The 17714-nt window shown below is 58.3% G+C and overlaps 1 protein-coding gene across 9 annotated transcripts in view; it reads left to right on the top strand.

Moving 5' to 3' along the window:
* The window catches only part of CUX1 (cut like homeobox 1), a 387498-nt gene extending 369784 nt beyond the window's left edge, over positions 1-17714 (top strand). For all 9 annotated transcript variants that reach the window (XM_079720356.1, XM_079720355.1, XM_079720357.1 and 6 more), the window contains 9 exons: positions 8881-9008; positions 9747-9813; positions 10530-10642; positions 13540-13656; positions 15217-15300; positions 15885-15941; positions 16469-16549; positions 17304-17368; positions 17604-17714. In XM_079720356.1, the coding sequence (XP_079576482.1) occupies positions 8881-9008; positions 9747-9813; positions 10530-10642; positions 13540-13656; positions 15217-15300; positions 15885-15941; positions 16469-16549; positions 17304-17368; positions 17604-17673 (782 nt within the window). In that variant the 3' untranslated portion in view covers positions 17674-17714. The remainder of the gene's footprint in view (positions 1-8880; positions 9009-9746; positions 9814-10529; positions 10643-13539; positions 13657-15216; positions 15301-15884; positions 15942-16468; positions 16550-17303; positions 17369-17603) is intronic.

Raw genomic sequence — 17714 nt, 5'->3', positions numbered from 1 at the left:
TGTGGCTAGAGGCACAGCCAACAAGACACCCAGTTGCTTGCTCATCGGGTGTTGGGGTGCAGTGGGACTGGTGGTGGAGGCCAAGGTGGGGCTCCCAGAGGGCCCACCGACCGCCGACTCACTCTCCGTGCCATGACTTTTCCCTCCTCTGACATCATTTGGGGTCCTGCTTCTGTCCTCGTCTCTTTGAAAGAAAGCCCTCTGATGAAATAACGGCCCCCATCCCTCCCCCGCCAAAGGGTTTTCATTTCCCTCCAAGTAGTCTATGCATTTCTCTCTCTCTCTCTCTCTCTCTCTCTCTCACTCACTCTCAAACCGTTTTCTGCCTCCTTGGAAAAACGGGCATCTCATGTCCCACTCTCTGAGACCCCCTCAGAAAATGCTGTGCATTGGGGAGGCATGAGGATTCGTTCAAAATTCCAAAAGCATTTGCGGATAGCTTGTCATAAAATAAAAGTGGGAAAAAGCAAAAGAAAAGGCAGTGTCCCCCACGTCCCTTTCCACTGAGTAAGACCTAGCCCTTTGCAATTGTGCAATAAACTACTTGCCATGAGAGCGGGTGGCCACGCTCCTGCCCAGACTACTAACTAGCACAGCACAGGACGGCCGGCCGCACGGCGGGCCTCTTCCAGATGACTCCTAATAAGCTCAGCTCCCACCACCCCCGCACCCCGTGTCTTGTGGTGTCTTACATTTTAGCAGTATTTTATATTTTCTGTAATGCACTAAGTCTTAGATGTTTTTAGAGCTCATTTGTTCATACAATCACAGACTTTTTTTTTAATCCTCACAATGACCCAATTGACCAAAAAAAAACACAAAAAAACAAAAAAAAAACACATCATTTTTGTACAAATAGCTTTGAGAAAGGTCTCTGTTGTGTTGCTGTGAGCCATCTCTAGTAACATTTTATTTCTGCTATTTGTTTTCGACACGGTAAGTCAAAAGTTGATCCGCCTGGCATGGGGGTGGGGGGAGGCACCCGTCGGCCCCTGGGCGTTGTCCCTTCTGTCTTTGGTTAGCCATACGATGTTTGTTCTCAGCACTGTACAACGGTCCCTATATGATATGGAGAAGCAATATCACTGTATGAAACTCACACCATGTATTATTATTATTCACTAGCACCGTAGGTGTGATAATTGAAGTAAATATCTTTTATACAAACACAAGAACGTGTGGGTCGTTTTTATTTAAAGGGCTCTGGCCTGAGGAGGAGCAGCAAACACTTTCATTTTGGGTCCAAAGGGCACCTCGAGAATTGCCTTCCCGTGCTTCCTGGGGCGTGTGGCGTCGGGGCAGGTGTCGGCAGGAACCTGGGCCGGGCATAGGACGCGTGGGGATCTGGGGACCAGCAGGCCCTGCTGTCCTCAGGTCTCCGTCTGGGCACACGGTACGTGCTCTGTAAGGGCCTGCATCGCTGCTTACTGTTATGTCGCCCTTACCGTTCGGGTACCTTTGAAGTGTTGGCCCTCCTGGCACCCGCCTCCTTGTCTGTGAAATAGGGGCACCGTCGCGAGTCTCACAGGCCTGTGAGGACCAGGAATGGTGGGCGACCGTGTAGGGTGTGGCGCCGGCGGCCTGGCCTCAGCCTGCTCTGTGGGGTCTCTTGCTTCGTCCCTGACTCCTGTGATGTGAAGAAGGACAAGCTCAGGGCACCTGTGAATGCAGGCGAATGGGTGGGAAGACGAAGGCGGGAACCGTGTCTTGTGGGCTTCCAGAATGATCGGGCTCCTGAGAAAGGGCCTCTCCAGCCAGCGCTCGGGGCTGGAGGTGGGAGAGCCCTGCAGAGTTGGCTGCTATGTGGTCCATGTGCTCGTGACCGAGGAGGCTTCTCGTCTTGAGATTTACAGGATTGGAAAAGAATCGCCATCCTCACCAATGTAGGACTGGTGGGGGGGTGTATATTAGTTCGTTGTGCCTTGATGTGTAGGTTTCAGCATGTGAAGCTCCCACACATGATACAGAAGCGTGAGCTAAACGCGACTCAATTTCCCCTCCATAGGAGACCCCAGAGCAGGGAGAGTCTCCCACCAGTGCTAGGGGCTTCCAGCAGCCCCTGTCTCAACCTGTCACTCGGGTGTGGAAGTGTAGAGCTGTCCCCGAATGTCTGCCCACCCACCCTCCATGGGAGAAGTTGGCCTAAAACCAGTAAGGCTCTCCCAGTTCGGCACTGAGAAACTTAAACCTCACTGGGAATCTTTTCTGTTTCTAGTTTAGGCACACCCCCACTTTTTAAAGATCCTTTAACTAAATTAAAAGATATAATGTAAAAAAAAAAAAAAAGCACTTAGCACAAACTCTTTTTACCCAGAAGATCTCCCCAAGTGCTTTTGCCGTGAGATTTAATTAAGCAGAACTGCAGTTGCACATGGTTTCGCAGGGCTGACTCTTGTTTTTGTAAACGGCCAGCTCCAGAGGCAGAAAAACGAGCAAGATTTCAGGCTCTGACTGCCGTCGGGTGCTGTCCCCACGGGGGCAGAGCGTTCAGCCTCCCTGTGCACGGCCTTTCTCCTTTCTCTCTGGTTAAGTGGATCTGAGCAAAATTATGTGCCTTATTTAATGCACTGGGGAATTGCAGGTTTATACAGGGTAAGGCGACACGATGATGTAATTATTAAAGTGCATGAGTCGTCCACAGCAATCCGGTCTGCTGGTGTTTAAAAGGGCTTTCAAGTGGCTGTCTTGGGGTGTGTTGCTATCTCCTCCGTGGTCCTAGATGCTGGATTTGGGGGACACGCAATTTGCAGGCCCACGTGTGGGGAGCCAGGGTGAGAACCCAGAGGGCTGGGGAGAACTGTTGTGATGTTGGTGGGCACCTGGGAAAAGGCTAGCAGATTTCACCAGAGTGGCCTTGACGTGGGAGGTGGCATTTGTGATGGACAGGCAGGGAGGACACCCAAATCGAGGGGCAGCACGTGCACAGAAGAAGGGCGACAACCTGGCGGGTCAGTGGAGCATGAAGCCGCGGCACTGGGGTAGGGCGTGCGAGGCGGGAGGCAGACGACCGTACTGTTGGTAAGAACAAAGCCAGGTCTGGAGGGATGCTTCACTAGGTGATGCTTGTTCTCTGATGTCGAGAAGGATTCGGGTGCAGCCGAGAGAGTCTGCAACCATACTTGGAGTGAGGGGGCCCCAGCCAGGGAGGAAGTGCCCCTCACCCCCTGGAGCCCCCCAGCAAGTATGCACTCACTGATTGGGGTGCAGGGTCGCCCTGGGGCTCTGTGCTGGCAGATCTGCAGGCCCAGTGCCAGGGCACAGCCTGGAGGGATCTGGGTGAGGCCTGAGCAGTTATCAGGTGGTGGGTCCAGCAGAGGCCAGCTGGCCCTGCCAGGCTCCTGCCACCTGTGCCCCGCCACCTCTGCCCCAACCTGGGAGACCCTGCAGCCCTGGGGATCCCTGTGCAACCTCCCACCTAGAAGAAATGGTGCTTCTCTGCTGGGTGGAATCCGCCAGCGAATCGCACACTGAGGGTTCACTGTGGACCACTGCTCTGGGCGCTGGGGTTATAGCCGGAGACAAACAAGGAGCTGACCTTCTAGTGTGGGGAGGAAGATGATAGACATAATAAATGAATCAGTGAATCACATGGCCACTTAGACGGTGCTAAGTGTTATGGGAGAAAAACAAGGCAAGGCGACAGGAGGAGCAAGTGGAGGGGTTAAAGTTTTAAATAGGTGGTCAGGGTAGGCCTCACTAAGAAGGTAACGTGTGGACAGAGTCTTGACAGAGGTGAGGGAATGAACCATACAGACACCCAAGGGAAGAACATTTCAGGCAGAGGGAACAGCAAGTGCAAAGGTCCTGTGGTACAGACGTGCTTGGAAACCAGTACAGCTGGAGCACAGTGACCAAGGGGAGGGGCAGGAGGTGACGAGGTCAGAGAGGCAAAGGGGGAGGCGTGGCAGGTGGGGCCTGGTAGGGCTCTGGCTGTTGTTACTCCGAGGGATGCGGGGGGCCTATAAGATTTGAACAGAGGGTGGTCTGATCTTACTGTGTAAAAGGCTCTCTGGCTGTTGCTTTGTGACTAGACTGTAGGGGTGAGGGTGGAAGAAGGGAGACCAGTGCGGGGGGCTGTTGCCACAATCCAGATGGGAGGTTGCAACCCGGACCAGGTGGTGGCAGTGGTGAAACTGATTGGATTCTGGATCTATCTGGAAGAGAAAGCCAAAAGCAGGACATGTGACAGATGAGATGTAAGGAGTGTTGGAGAAGGGCAAAGTATGGCCCCAGGGGTTTGGTCTGAGCCACTGAAGAATGGCCTTGCTTCTGCTCCTCTCAGCCCAGAGGATGCCGCCTCTTGGGGCCATGGGACTGGGGCTCCTGTTGGGGCGAAGCAGACTGTGGGGTGGGGGGGGATCAGGCTTCAATTCGGACCTGTTAAGTTTGAGATGTCACTTAGACAGCCAAGTGGAGGATAAGCCCAGGGAAAGGAGTAGACTGGAGATGTACATGCACTGGAGGGTCATCGGCTTATAAATGGCACCCGAGGTGGCCAGAGTGAATGAGAGGAGAGAGAAAGGCGTGCAGGGGTGGCGCCCTGGGTGCAGCAGCGTTCAGAGCTTGGAGGGGAGAAGGACCAGCAAAGGAACCCGAGAAGGAGCTGCCAGCAGGGCAGGAGGCCCGGGACAGTGCCCTGGAAACAGGTGCTGATGGGTCAGTAAGATGAGGGCTGAGGAATGAGGACGGAGTGAGGTGTGAGGTCATCAGTGACCTTGGCGAGGACAGTTGGTGGAGTGGGCGTCCAAGTCTGACGGGGAGGGTTTACGGAAGTGGACACTCGAGACTAGGCACCTTCTTCAGGGAGTTTGGCTGGAGGAGTCAGTGGGGTCAAGAGAATGGGAGGGTGTGCGTTTCAGATGGGAGGATAAAGTGCTTGCGTGCTTGTGGGAAGAAGCAAGGGCCGCAGGACACGGAGGAGACTTGCTGAGGCCGCACAGAGCGAGGTGCTGTCATCTGCAGGCACAGGGAGGCATCTCTGGCCACCCGTGGGGACACCCGGGCACAGAGGTGGGGAGGGGCCGAGTGTGCTAGTGGCTCACCTCCCCTCAGATCCCTCCAGGCAGAGAGACAGTGCATGTTGAGCCCCTCCAGGGCTCCCACCTGGCTCGCAGGTGGCTGATTTAATAAAGGGGTCCCCCGTGTTCGGGAAAGCCCTGGGTGTGACACCATCCGATCGCGATTGCGGTACGTTTCTGCATTTGATCGCCCTGCGGTCAGAAATCAGGCCTTTACCCGCAGTCATAGTCCTGTCTCCTTAAGTCTTGACCTTGACGTTGCTTTGCTTTCTTTCTCCCCTCTGTGAAATTGAAATACACCCCCTAGAAAGCCCTTCCCGGATTCTCCCAGAAGGACGAGGTCCCATAAAGCTTCATAAAGGGAGGGGGACTGTCTCAGACCCACCTGACGTGGGCCACCTTTCAGAGGCGAGGGGTCTCTCTCCACCGCCCCAGCCCCAAGCCCCACGCTCATCCCTCTGTTGCCCCTCCCCCTCCAAGACGCAGCCTCTCTCTCTGCACAGGCTTTTCCCCGGGTTGCAGATACTCCATCCTGCAGCATCCTCCTGAAAAACCCCTCTCTTGAGGATGCCGCCCCCCCATCTGGCATCTGTCCAGAGCAGGCTTGTCCCCACCTCTACACCCCTGCTTCTCCCCACCTCCGCCACTACCTTGCCCGAACGCTCCAGCCTTTCTTGAGACCCCAGTGACCCCTCCTTACTCACTGATGTTTCCTATTCAACTTGGTGTCTTAGCTCGCTTCCTCCTGATCTCCCCCCGGCTTCCTGCTACCTCTTCTCCGGGTCTTTTCCGGGACACTCCTGAAAAGGTCAGCATCCCCAGAAGTTCTGGCCATTCTCACCCAGCACACTCTGGGCATCCATGTCTGCTGCGGGGCGCTCAGTCACCCCAGGACCCGGAGGTCTCCGCAGCCTGCATCTGCAGCCTGTGGGTCCCACTCCCCACTGTGGGTCCCGCTCCCCACCATACATGTCCCCTTAGCCGTTCCACTGGCACTTCAGACTTGCCATAGCCCAACCACCCAGCGGCTCGCCCCTTCCCCATCTGGGCGGCTACTTCCAAGCACAGGCCTACCCTCCTGGGTTCTCCGCAAAAATGGGGGTCACGACTCTTTCCAGGGCCTTCTACTGCCTTGCCCCAGGGCCCGAATTCAAGCCCAGGTCGGCCAGACTCCAGCTCAGCACCCTCCCTTGACACCAAGTGGCCACCCAGAGACGTGATCCCAAATCTCGGTCTGCGTGTTCCCACCCCCAGCAGAGGAGACGGAAGGAAGTGAGGGGTGGCGGGTCCCACCCTGGGCCTTCCCGCAGCCTTGCCCCATCACCTCCACTGCCCCGCCTTTGCCCGGCTTCTTCCCGGTGCCCCACAGGCAGCTACCTCCACGCGAGCCGTGAGGGCACGCCAGCCAGCCCTCAGCTTCACCCAGAGCCACTTCTTGGGGAACAGCCACCGCCAGCACTCAGCCGTGCACCCCCGGAGGTCTCCTCAGTGGCTCACCCGCTGCCTGGGAGCTTCTGCAGCAGTGGCTGAGGCAGGCCCTCCAGACCAGCTTAACCGAGTGGCCTGGCACCCACTGGCTGGGGCAGCCTAGCACAGAGGGCTTGCTGGCAGGGCTCTCACACGCGCACAGAGTGTCACGTGTGCACGGGCAGGGATCTGGGTACCCACCCACCCCCAGCACCAGACACAGGCACAGACGCGCAGGGAACCCGGCCTGGATGTCCCCTCATCTCCCCCCTACCCACGGACGGCTCCTGGAGCTGCAAGCCGCTCCTTATCCAGGGGCCTGCCGAGGAATCGTCTCACTGACATTTTAGCCAACGTTTGTGCCGTGTTTGGGTCCCCTCAGAACAACGCTGCTCGCACACCTCCCGGGACTGAGCAGCAGGCCACCTCTCCACGGGCTCCCCGACCTCCACCCTGTCCCTTCTGTCCCCGGGGCCTTCATCCCTCAAGGTGGGAGGCTGCCCACCTGCGCCCTCTCTGGGCTCCACGCCCTCCGCTCATCCCCGGGCGGGGTCTGTCCACCCAGAGCCGTTTTTGGACGTGCTCCTCTTTGTGGCTGTCCCTTTGGACGCCCGGTGCCCAGAACTGAACCTGTCCCCTCCCTCAGCCCAGGCCCTTCACCTCTAATAGTGATGCCCTCAGGACTTCCCCGGCGGTCCAGTGGTTAGGACTCCCTGCTTCCACTGCAGGGGGCGTGGGTTCGATCCCTGGTCAGGGAGCTAAGAGCCCACATGCTGTGTGGCACGGTGGGAAAAAAAAAATTTTTTTTAATTTTTTAACATTAATAATGATGCCCTCTCCCTACATACACCTCACCATGACTCCCGTCCACCTTCCTCCTGTGCGTGTGTGATGCTCACCAAGGCCCCGTCGCCCAGGCCAGCGGGTGATGACACTTGGGGGGCCGCTCTGGGCCTCTCCCCTCTGGGGTCTACTTAAAGCTCCTGGAGGCCACCCAGGGCCTGCAGGCTGAAGGCCAGACCCCAACCCTGCCACCCACGGTCCTCCTCCATACCCCAGCCCTGCCTTCGGGTCCAGCCTCTTTCCCTAGCCCCACCCTGGACCCTCACTTCAGCCGACACCACCTACCCGCCAGGTACAGAAGGAGCTCAGTGGTGTCTGACGGAAGAAATCCACTCAGAGCCTGAAGCAATGGAGACCCTGATGTGGGGAGGGCTTAGACATAGTCGGCGGTGCACACCTGGGGTCTGCACGGTCCCAGGCCGGGAAGCCTCGGTTCCTCCATCTGTAAAATGGAAATCATCTGATCTGACTGATGAGACTGTCGTGAGGTGTGTAAAGGGCTGGGTGTGCAGCAGGCACCCACGAGACGGAGCAGGTGGGGGTGAGTCTGCCCAGGAGGGCCTGGTGCCATTCTCCTGGCACTGCCCACAGCCTGAGGCCTTGGGGCATTTCTGAGGCAACAGTGCCCCCTGGTGGCTACACAGTCTACCCCGAAGCACAGCACTCCAGGCCTCCGGCCTCAAGCCTCCGCTACCCTCTCTGCGGCTCTGAGCAGGGTTTACTGTCGCCATTTTATAAATGAGGCCCAGACAGGGCGAGTCGCTGCCCAGCGTCACACAGCCAACCAGAAGTAGGGCCAGACCTCAAACTCGGGTCTGCCCAGCTGCCAGGCCACTGCTGTCCTCCCTGCCAACGGCAGCTGAAGGCACCCACGGGGGCTGTGCTGGGAGCCTCGGCAACATCTCCCACCCTCCAAAAAGGCAGGAAAGTCCCCACACAGAATTATTTTGGATTTGCTTTGTTGTAAAGACGACACCTGGCACCGGGCTAGGAGAGAGGGACGGGGCTGTGGGCCAAGGGAGTCCTGGGGGAGCTGCTCCATCCCTAACGCTGCACTGAAGCGTGTTGGCGGAGGGGCCGAGCAAGTCTGGTGTCAGTGGGAGCCCTCACTCCCCCGGCCCCTGCTCGGTCTGAGGGAGGCCGGCCTGCCCCCCACTGCACCTCCCTTACCTTTCTCCCCACTCCTACCCGCCGCGGCATCTCTTTGGTCATTATCCCAGGGCATCAGCCCTGGAAGAAACTTGGGGCTCATTGGGTTCAGCTCCCTTGCCCTGCTTGCCGGAAGCAGTGAGGCCTGGAGAGGGAGAGGGGCTGGTCACAGCGGAGCCGGGGAGGGGGCTGCCCGTTGCTCCTAAATCTTTGACATGGGCCCCTTCCCCTACTCAGAGAATTCCATGAGCAGCTCATGCCAGGAGTGCCCGACCCCTGCCGGCTGGGCTAATGCTGGCCCCTCGGGCAGGGGCACAGGCTGTGGGCTGGGAGGCACAGAGCGGGGAGAGCACCGCGGGTCCCACCAGCCTCCCTCTGACGGCCACGTCTTCCTTTGGCACAGGGCGCTGTGCAGAGCTGCAGGTCCACGTCACGGAGGTCATGGCCACAGCAGCCGAGCAGAGGGACCTGATCGCCCGCTTGGAGCAGGACCTCAGCACCATCCAGTCCATCCAGCGACCGGATGCCGAGGTGAGCCCACCCCCGACTCTGCCCCCTCACCACCTGCCCAGGGCTCTCTCAGCCTCACTGAATACCAGCTTTCCAAGTAAGCCAGCCCATTCCTCAGGCAGCTGGTGTCCACCTGCCCCGCCCCAAGCCCCACAGGGGCTGTCACCTACAGCCTCTGGGTTTTGTCTGCTCACTTCACCACAAAGGCCCAATTGGGGATGCCCAGCCACAGGGCAAAGGACACAAAGCCCCCTGTGTCCGGGCACTGGCTTGGACCTCTGCCCTGGGAGCTCTGGGCAGAAGCAAGGCCGGGATTATCCACCCATCTCACAGCTAGAGGACCTGAGGCCCCGAGATCAGGGAAGGCTGGAGCCCTAAGGACCCTTAGAGGTCATCACATCACCCACCTCATTTTACAGATGAAAAAATGGGGCTCAGGGAGAGAAGCTGGGCTGGCCCAGGGCCACACAGCAGGCTGGCTGGCAGGGCCTAGTTCGCCTGGCCTCTGACGCCCATCAGGGCCAAAAGGCCCGGTGTGAACCCCACCGCTGAGCTCTGGCCTTGGGGTGAACCTGGGGCCCAGCCTTATCTTCAGTGGCCCACACGAGGCATCCTCTTAGGTCCTGCCACCGCTGTGCCCAGCCCCTGCCTCCAGACCTCCCCACCTGCTCCTTGCCCCCTATTTGCTTGGCCTCCTGGAAGGCTGTGCTCAATGCCCAGTGTGGAGGCGCCTCCCTGACCTCTTCCTCTCACCTGCAGGGCGCAGCCGAGCTTGGCCTGGAGAAGATCCCCGAGCCCATCAAGGAGGCCACCGCCCTGTTCTATGGTGAGGAGGGGCCTAGGCAGTGATGGGCAGGGCAGGAAGGGAAAAGAGGTGGTACGGCCTGGGCCCTGGGCCCTAAAGAGCACTCTCCTCCCTCAAAGAAGGTCAGGCCTCGACGCCAGCAATGCAGCAGAAACCTAAAAGAGGGGGTGAGCCCCCCACTTGCCCTTCTAGGCCTCACCCCCCCACCATGGGACCCTGACCCCATTGGCCCTGCCAGAGGCCGTCGAAGGCTGGTGGGCGTTGGCTCCCTGGGGAGGCCTCAGCCCTGAGATGCAGCCAGAGGGCTGGAGGGGAGGTGCCTCCTTGGGTGTCGAGGCCAGAACCCGGGGCTGCTGGGCCAGGACACGGTGGCGGTGGTAGGGGGTACCCAGTCCCTTCAGTGTCCCTTTGCTTTCCCCAGGAAGTGGGGCCCCAGTCTGACAGAGGTAAGGGTCTCAGATCCAAGTATAGAACAAGGGGAGGGTCACTGGGGCCTGGCCCTCGGACAGTGCAGGCAGGAGGGGCCCACCTCAGGGACACCCCCCTCCCGAGGCCCCTATTCTCATACCCCACCCCTTGCTGCTACCCTGGCCCCTCTCCCCCTTCCCCGACCTCTCAGCACCTTGTGGCTTCCACCCCATGGCACTTAGCCAGAACTCCCTCGGGGCTGGTGACCTGAGGGCCCACAGCTGGGCTGTGCCTCCCGCTACTCCAAGCCACTGTCCCCTCCCTCCTAGGACCCTCAGCACCAGCCAGCAGCACCCTCCCCGAGGGCCAGGTGGACTCGCTGCTCTCCATCATCTCCAGCCAGAGGGAGCGCTTCCGGGCCCGGAACCAGGAGCTGGAGGCTGTGAGTCACATCCTTCTCTCCCCTACACTCCTTGGACCTCATGAGGACACTGTAGAGGACACACAGGCTTGGGGGAGAAAGATGTGTCACAGACCATAAACCTCAGTGGGATTAGATTTGTTCTGTGCAATCAGGGAGGGCTTCCTAGAGGAGGTGATGCCACGCTGGGCTTTGAAAGAAGATTCAGACACTCAAGGTAAAGGAGTGAGTGGAAACATGGGGCCAAGGAGCCAGAAGGGAGTGCAGGGACAAAACAGAGAGTTTCCAGGCAAGGTCCCTAGTGCCAGGCTGGGACGCCACCAAAGGGTTTAAGCAGGGGACCAACACTGCCAGGATGGATGGTAAGGTCACTCAGGCAGCCAGTTCAGGACAGAAGCCTGGCCCGGGAAGATGATTTGGGGGTGGTTACCATCGTCCAGGAAGAAACATCTCAATCAGGTGGGAGTCAGCAGGGGCAGGTCCCAGGGAAGAGAGTCTTTGAACCCTATGAAGAGGAACAGCGTACAGATGGCCAGGAGCTCTGTGGGGTCTGAGAGAGCTTGCTGGCTGCTAAGCACCCAGCTGGTGGCCCTCCTGGAGGAGCCCCATAGGGAAAGGGGCAGTCTGGTCTGCAAAGGTGATAGTCCGACTGCACGTGGGTCTTTCACACGCAGTGCCTCCTTAGGGACTCTGCAGACCACTGCCCCCCCAACCCACCACCCACCCCCTGCATCCCACAGAGCCAGCCCAGGTCCCCCGCTCACTCTCCCAGTAGAAAGAGGAGTCAAGAAGATTTCCGTCTTCTCAAAGAGTCACGGCTTGAGTGGTTGGTGAAATGTTTAGACCCTTGCTCTCCACACCCACAGCTTCCCCCATGGCGTTTCCAGGCTGAGGTCCTGGGGAGGGAGACATTCGCTGAACACCCACTGCGGGCCAGGCCCAGTGCTGGTCCAGTGACAAGGGTGGACCAGATCCAGTGGGACCATCTGTGATGTGGGCTCTGGAGCAAGAGGCTTCAAATGAAGGACCGTCAGGACTGCTCCCCTCACAGCTGCCTTCATGGACAGTGGACAGGGAATACCCACACGCCACTGAGGGACAGGGGACAGTCACTGTGGAAGGCTAGACAGCCCTTAAAAGAAGGTCTTCAAATTAGATCAAATAGGGAGGAAAGAGTATTTATAATAGTCTACCTTTTGCTTTAAAAATCTAGACTTTTTACCATGTACTTGTATTAAGTCATGGTAAAGGACACATCACTTAAAATTTATCATCTTAGGGCTTCCCTGGTGGCGCAGTGGTTGAGAGTCCGCCTGCCGATGCGGGGACGCGGGTTCGTGCCCCGGTCCGGGAGGATCCCACGTGCCGTGGTGCGGCTGGGTCCGTGAGCCATGGCCGCTGAGCCTGCGCGTCTGGAGCCTGTGCTCAGCAACGGGAGAGGCCACAGCGGTGAGAGGCCCACGTACCGCAAAAAAAAAAAAAAAAAAAATGGTTAAGATGGTAAATTTTTTTTTCCCCCTCTGGTACGCGGGCCTCTCACTGCTGTGGCCTCTCCCGTTGCTGAGCACAGGCTCCAGACGCGCAGGCTCAGCGGCCATGGCTCACGGACCCAGCCGCACCGTGGCACGTGGGATCCTCCCGGACCGGGGCACGAACCCGCGTCCCCTCATCGGCAGGCGGACTCTCAACCACTGCGCCACCAGGGAAACCCCCATCTTAGCCATTTTTAAGTGTACAGCTCAGTGGCGTTAAGTACATTCACATTGTTAGGCAACAATCACCACCATCCATTCCCAGAACTTCTTCAACATCCCAAACTGTACCCATTAAACACTCACTCCCCATTTCCATCCCCCTGTCCTCCTGTAACCACCATTCTACCCTGACTCTATGAATTTGACTATTCTCGGCATCTCATATAGGTGGAATCATAGACCATTTGTCTTTTTGTGACTAGCTTATTTCACTCAGCATAATGTCCTCCAGGGTCATCCATGTCATGGCATGTGTCAGAACTTCCTTCCTTTTTCAGGCTGAATAATATTCCATTGTATTGATGGACCACATTTTGTTTATCTTTTCATCTTTCCATGGACACTTGGGTTGCTTCCACCTTTTTAGCTATTGTGAATAATGCTGCTATGAACATGGGCAGGCGAATTATCTCAAAGTCCCTGCCTTCAGTTCTTTGGGGTGTATGCCCAGAGTGGAATTGCTGGATCATATGGTAATTTTATTTTTAAATTTTTGAGGAACTGCCAGACTACCATGGACTTTTCTTGTCCTTTTGAATATTTCGCAGTGTGAAGAAAACACCTATTTAAGCATTTTAATAAGTTGGAAAATGAGTTCACATTTCACTTTGCCCCTAGATTGGCAAACATTAACATCACGTATTGTATGGTTCCGTTTATACAAAATGTCCAGAGCAGGCAAATCCATAGAAACAGGAAGTAGGTTAGTGGTTGCCGGGGGCTGGGGGAGGAGGGGATGGGAAGTGATTGATGACGGGTGTGGGGTTTCTTATTGGGGTGATAGAGATATTCTGGAATTAAATAGTGGGGATGGTTACATAACACTGTGAATATACCAAAAAAAAAAAAAACTGAATTGTACACATTAAAATGGTGATGTTTATGTTATATGAATTATATCTTGATAATAATTTTTAAGCTGATAATACCATAAACAAACAACATGAAGAAAGTGATCCAAGAACTGTGACTTCTGCCTGGTGCAGGGTCTCCCCAAAGCAGGCAGCTTTGAGCAGAGGCTGGCAGGTCAAGGACATGGCCCCAGGCCAAGCAGGGGTTCCAGGTAGACAGAGCAGGACCTGTGCCAGCACAGAGGCCTCTCCCCACACGTCTTACGCCACTGGCCCTGCCCACCTGCCCACCCGCCCACCTGCCTGCCCCCAGGAGAACCGCCTGGCGCAGCACACCATCCAAGCCCTGCAGAGTGAGTTGGACAGCCTGCGCGCTGACAACATCAAGCTCTTCGAGAAGATCAAGTTCCTGCAGAGCTACCCTGGCCGGGTAAGTGCCCTCCCTCCACAAGTTCAGCCCCAGGTGTACCAGACAAGGGAGAGAGGTGGTCTGGGCATATCCAGGCGGGAGGGCTCGGGGCAGTGACCTGCTAGGCAATACTGGGCCTGGGGGCCCTCAGAGGGCATCCGACCCCCCCACCCCCTCGGCCTGCCAGCTGTCCTCCCTAGGCTGGGGAGAGCCTCCCACAGTGGAGCCCTTATGGAGGTTCGTTCATCAGAACCAGCCAGGAGGTGGTGAGGCCCAGCAAGAGGCAGGGGTTCACAGGACTCAGGCCCACAGGAGTCACGGTGGCTCCTCTGTGAAATGGGGGTGACCCACTAGTTGACCCCAGGATGTGGGAATTTAACCCCAGGGATGTTGAACATACAGGACAGGCCTGGGGAATTCTTTTTTTTTTTTTTAATAAATTTATTTATTTATTTTTGGTTGCATTGGGTCTTCGTTGCTGCGCACGGGCTTTCTCTAGTTGCGGCGAGCGGGGGCTACTCTTCGTTGCAGTGCGCAGGCTTCTCATTGCAGTGGCTTCTCTTGTTGCGGAGCACGGGCTCTAGGCGTGCGGGCTTCAGTAGTTGTGGCTCATGGGCTCTAGAGTGCGGGCTCAGTAGTTGTGGCACGCGGGCTCAGTAGTTGTGGCTCACGGGATCTAGAGCGCGGGCTCAGTAGTTGTGGCACACGGACTTAGTTGCTCTGCGGCACGTGGGATCTGCCCGGACCAGGGCTCGAACCCGTGTCTCCTGCATTGGCAGGCGGATTCTTAACCACTGCACCACCAGAGAAGTCCCTGGGCCAGGGGAATTCTTATCTTTTAAACTTATATTAAAAAATAAAAAAAACAGAATTTGGTCCAACATTCCAAAAACCTATCAAGAGAATGCAACAGAAAGCTACCCACCCTGTTCTGAGCCAGGAGGGCCCTCCCTGGCTTCTCTCAGCCCCCGGGCCTCACAGGGGACCACCTGGTGCAAGAAAACCCTTCTGAGACTGTGGGGAGGCAGAATGGACAGTAGAAGGATGGGGAGCGGTGACACGCTGGTCGGGGGCCTCCCTGGGACAAGACTCTCAGCCACCAGCCCCCAAACCACTGGTTGGAGCTGTTCTCAGGCCACCAGAGGGCGCCCAGACTCCGCGCAAACTACACCGTGGGTGGCCCGCTGCGGGGCTGGGGGTCCCTTGTCTCCCAGTTGCTGGCCTGGGCTCCACAGCCACCCTGCACACTCCCAGCGAAGACCCTCCAAACCCACCTCCCTGTATGGCGCCCCGCCCTGTCCATCTTATACATTCCAGCCCCCCTCTGGGCCTTAGTTCCCCTACCTGCCCTGAGGCACCGTGGCCCTGATCCCAGGCGGAGACCTCTGACCCTGGGCAGTGCCCCTGGACACGTGGCACCATCCATGTCACACTGTCACCCGGGGCCTTCTCCCCTCCTTCACCGTGCTAAGGAGGAAACTGGGATTCCCTATGATGCTGTCGGCCTGCACTCCTCGGCCCTGGCCTTCCTGTTGGGTCCCTTGACTGTGACAGGGGTCTCTCCTCCTCCTTTGCTCGCAGGGCGGCGGCAGCGATGACACAGAGCTGCGGTACTCGACCCAGTATGAGGAGCGCCTGGACCCCTTCTCCTCCTTCAGCAAGCGGGTGCGTGGACCCGGCCGCCACCAGCGCACCTGGCCTCAGCCTCCCTCCAGACCCCCCCCACCCCGCCAGCCCCGGTCTCACCCTGCGGCCCCCCACACTGCACCCTGACACACCAGACCATCAGGGCAGCCCCCAGGCTCGCTGAAGGCCCGGGATCCACCCGGGGTGGGCCCGGAGCGCCAGGAACACATGCTGACGGCTATGGGAGGGTGTGTGACAGCGACCAGGTTAGCCCTGGGTGCACACTCTGGGGGGCAGGCAGACAAGCAAAGAGCTCCCAGTGTCAGGTGACTTAACAGTGGGGGGGGCGGGGAGATTGTAACTCCCCCTCCCCCTGCCCTGAAGACCTTCCTCCTGTAGGCAGAATCGGCCACTGCAGAGGGGGCAGCAGCTCCCGTCACTGGCCCTGCTCACACAGAGGTTGGGGGAGCCTAGGATGTCGCCCTGAATGGGGCTGGGCACCAGGGAGCCCATGGCAGGCCCCCGGGATTCTGCAGGGACAGCAGGGCAGGGTCCCTCTCTACAGTGAGCTGGAGCATTGGGGACCCTTTGGGGTCCTCTCCTCATCCCTCCTCCTCCTTCAGGAGCGGCAGCGGAAATACCTGAGCCTAAGCCCCTGGGACAAGGCCACACTCAGCATGGTGAGTCCCCCACCCCGTGCCCCCGCCGTGTCAGGCCTGGGCCTCTGACTCTGGGCACCTTGTCACCTGCCCTCCAGCCCAGTCTGGAAAGCCCCAGGGATCCCGCTGCCCCTCACAGGCTCCGTCAAGAGTAGCTATGCGAGGGCTTCCCTGGTGGCACAGTGGTTGAGAGTCCGCCTGCCGATGCAGGGGACACGGGTTCGTGACCCGGTCTAGGAGGATCCCACATGCAGCAGAGCGGCTGGGCCCGTGAGCCATGGCCGCTGAGCCTGCGCGTCCGGAGCCTATGCGACCCGAAACAGGGTCCCTCCCACTCCAGACAGCAGCATAATTCATGGTAGGTTCTGGAACTATGCCGCAGGGGGCACCATTCCCTAGAATTCCTGTGGCCCAAGTTCCCAGCCTGAACACTGGAGTGAAAGGCCAGCTGCCTGTCCTTCCCTCCCCTTGGTGCCCTGGGATGGGTGAGCCCTGCAGGGGTGGGTGAGGCCTGCCGCAGCCCTACTCATGCCTCGCTTGTTCCCCAGGGGCGGCTGGTTCTCTCCAACAAGATGGCCCGCACCATCGGCTTCTTCTACACACTATTCCTGCACTGCTTGGTCTTCCTGGTGAGTGTCCAGGCATGGCCAGGGATGCATTCACCACGCTCCCCCCATCTACCCCCAGGCACAGCATCTGCTCTTGGCTACTTCTCTCCCCATCAGGGGCCTCATCCCACCCTGGGGACCACAAGCCCACCCATCAGGCTCTTTGGCTGGCGCAGCAGCCCGCTGACTCCACCCAGGGCCTAGTCCCGGAGGGGCTTGGTAGAGGGAAGGGCTGCTGTGGGAGGCTGACAGGTGGGAAAACAGGTCTAATTGACTACTGAGGGACAGCCAGATGGGCTGCACAAAGAAGGGACATCTTGAGCTGAATCTCCTCAGGTACAGAGGGGGCATTCCAGTTAGTGAACACAGCACATACAGGGGCCCAGTGATGCCTGCGTGCCCACCACATGTGGGGAGAGGTGGGCATAGGGAGTGCCTATGGAAGGCTCCAGCCTCAGGGATCCCCACCCCCAGAGAGGGCAGTCAAGATGGCCCCTACATGGCTAGCCTGGGCTTCAACTCTGACCCCAGGGCCCAGGAGGTCCTGGCCCTGCCAGTGGTACACCCAGCAAATTAGGGATGGCAGCTGCATCCCCAGGCCTGTCTGACCACCTGTGAAACCAGTGGGCCCGAGAGCATCTCTAAGGCCCACCCATCCTGGAGCCTGGGCCACGAGAAACTTCACGTGTCAGGAAGCCAAGCCCAGGGGCCGTAGGTGGACTGCAGGAGCGGCCGTGAGCAGCCCAGGCAGCTCACCATGTCTCTCCTTGGGCAGGTGCTCTACAAGCTGGCATGGAGCGAGAGCGTGGAGCGGGACTGTGCCACCTTCTGTGCCAAGAAGTGAGGACCCACCCTCGGCCCCCAGCACCACTGCATTCTTATGTTCCCTGCCTTCCCCCAGCCTTCCATCACTGCCCCCATCTGGTCCACCCCATGGCCCCTGCCAAGCCCACTGTCCCCAGCCCCCACGCCAGCACAAGGTGCACGCCCCTTGGAGATCTCCACGGCCCCCACCACCCCCTACATTTCTCTCTTTTTCACACTCGGCCTCAGCAAAGGTTTCTGTGACCCACAGGTTCGCCGATCACCTGCACAAGTTCCACGAGAATGACAACGGAGCGGCAGCCGGTGACCTGTGGCAGTGATGTCCCTGGGCTTCCTCGACACGACAGTGATGGCTGCACTC

Source organism: Hyperoodon ampullatus, assembly GCF_949752795.1.
Source record: "Hyperoodon ampullatus genome assembly, chromosome: 14".
Classification (NCBI taxonomy): Eukaryota; Metazoa; Chordata; class Mammalia; order Artiodactyla; family Ziphiidae; genus Hyperoodon; species Hyperoodon ampullatus.
Note: the sequence above shows the minus strand (reverse complement) of the source record. Positions and strands in the feature narration are given on the sequence as shown.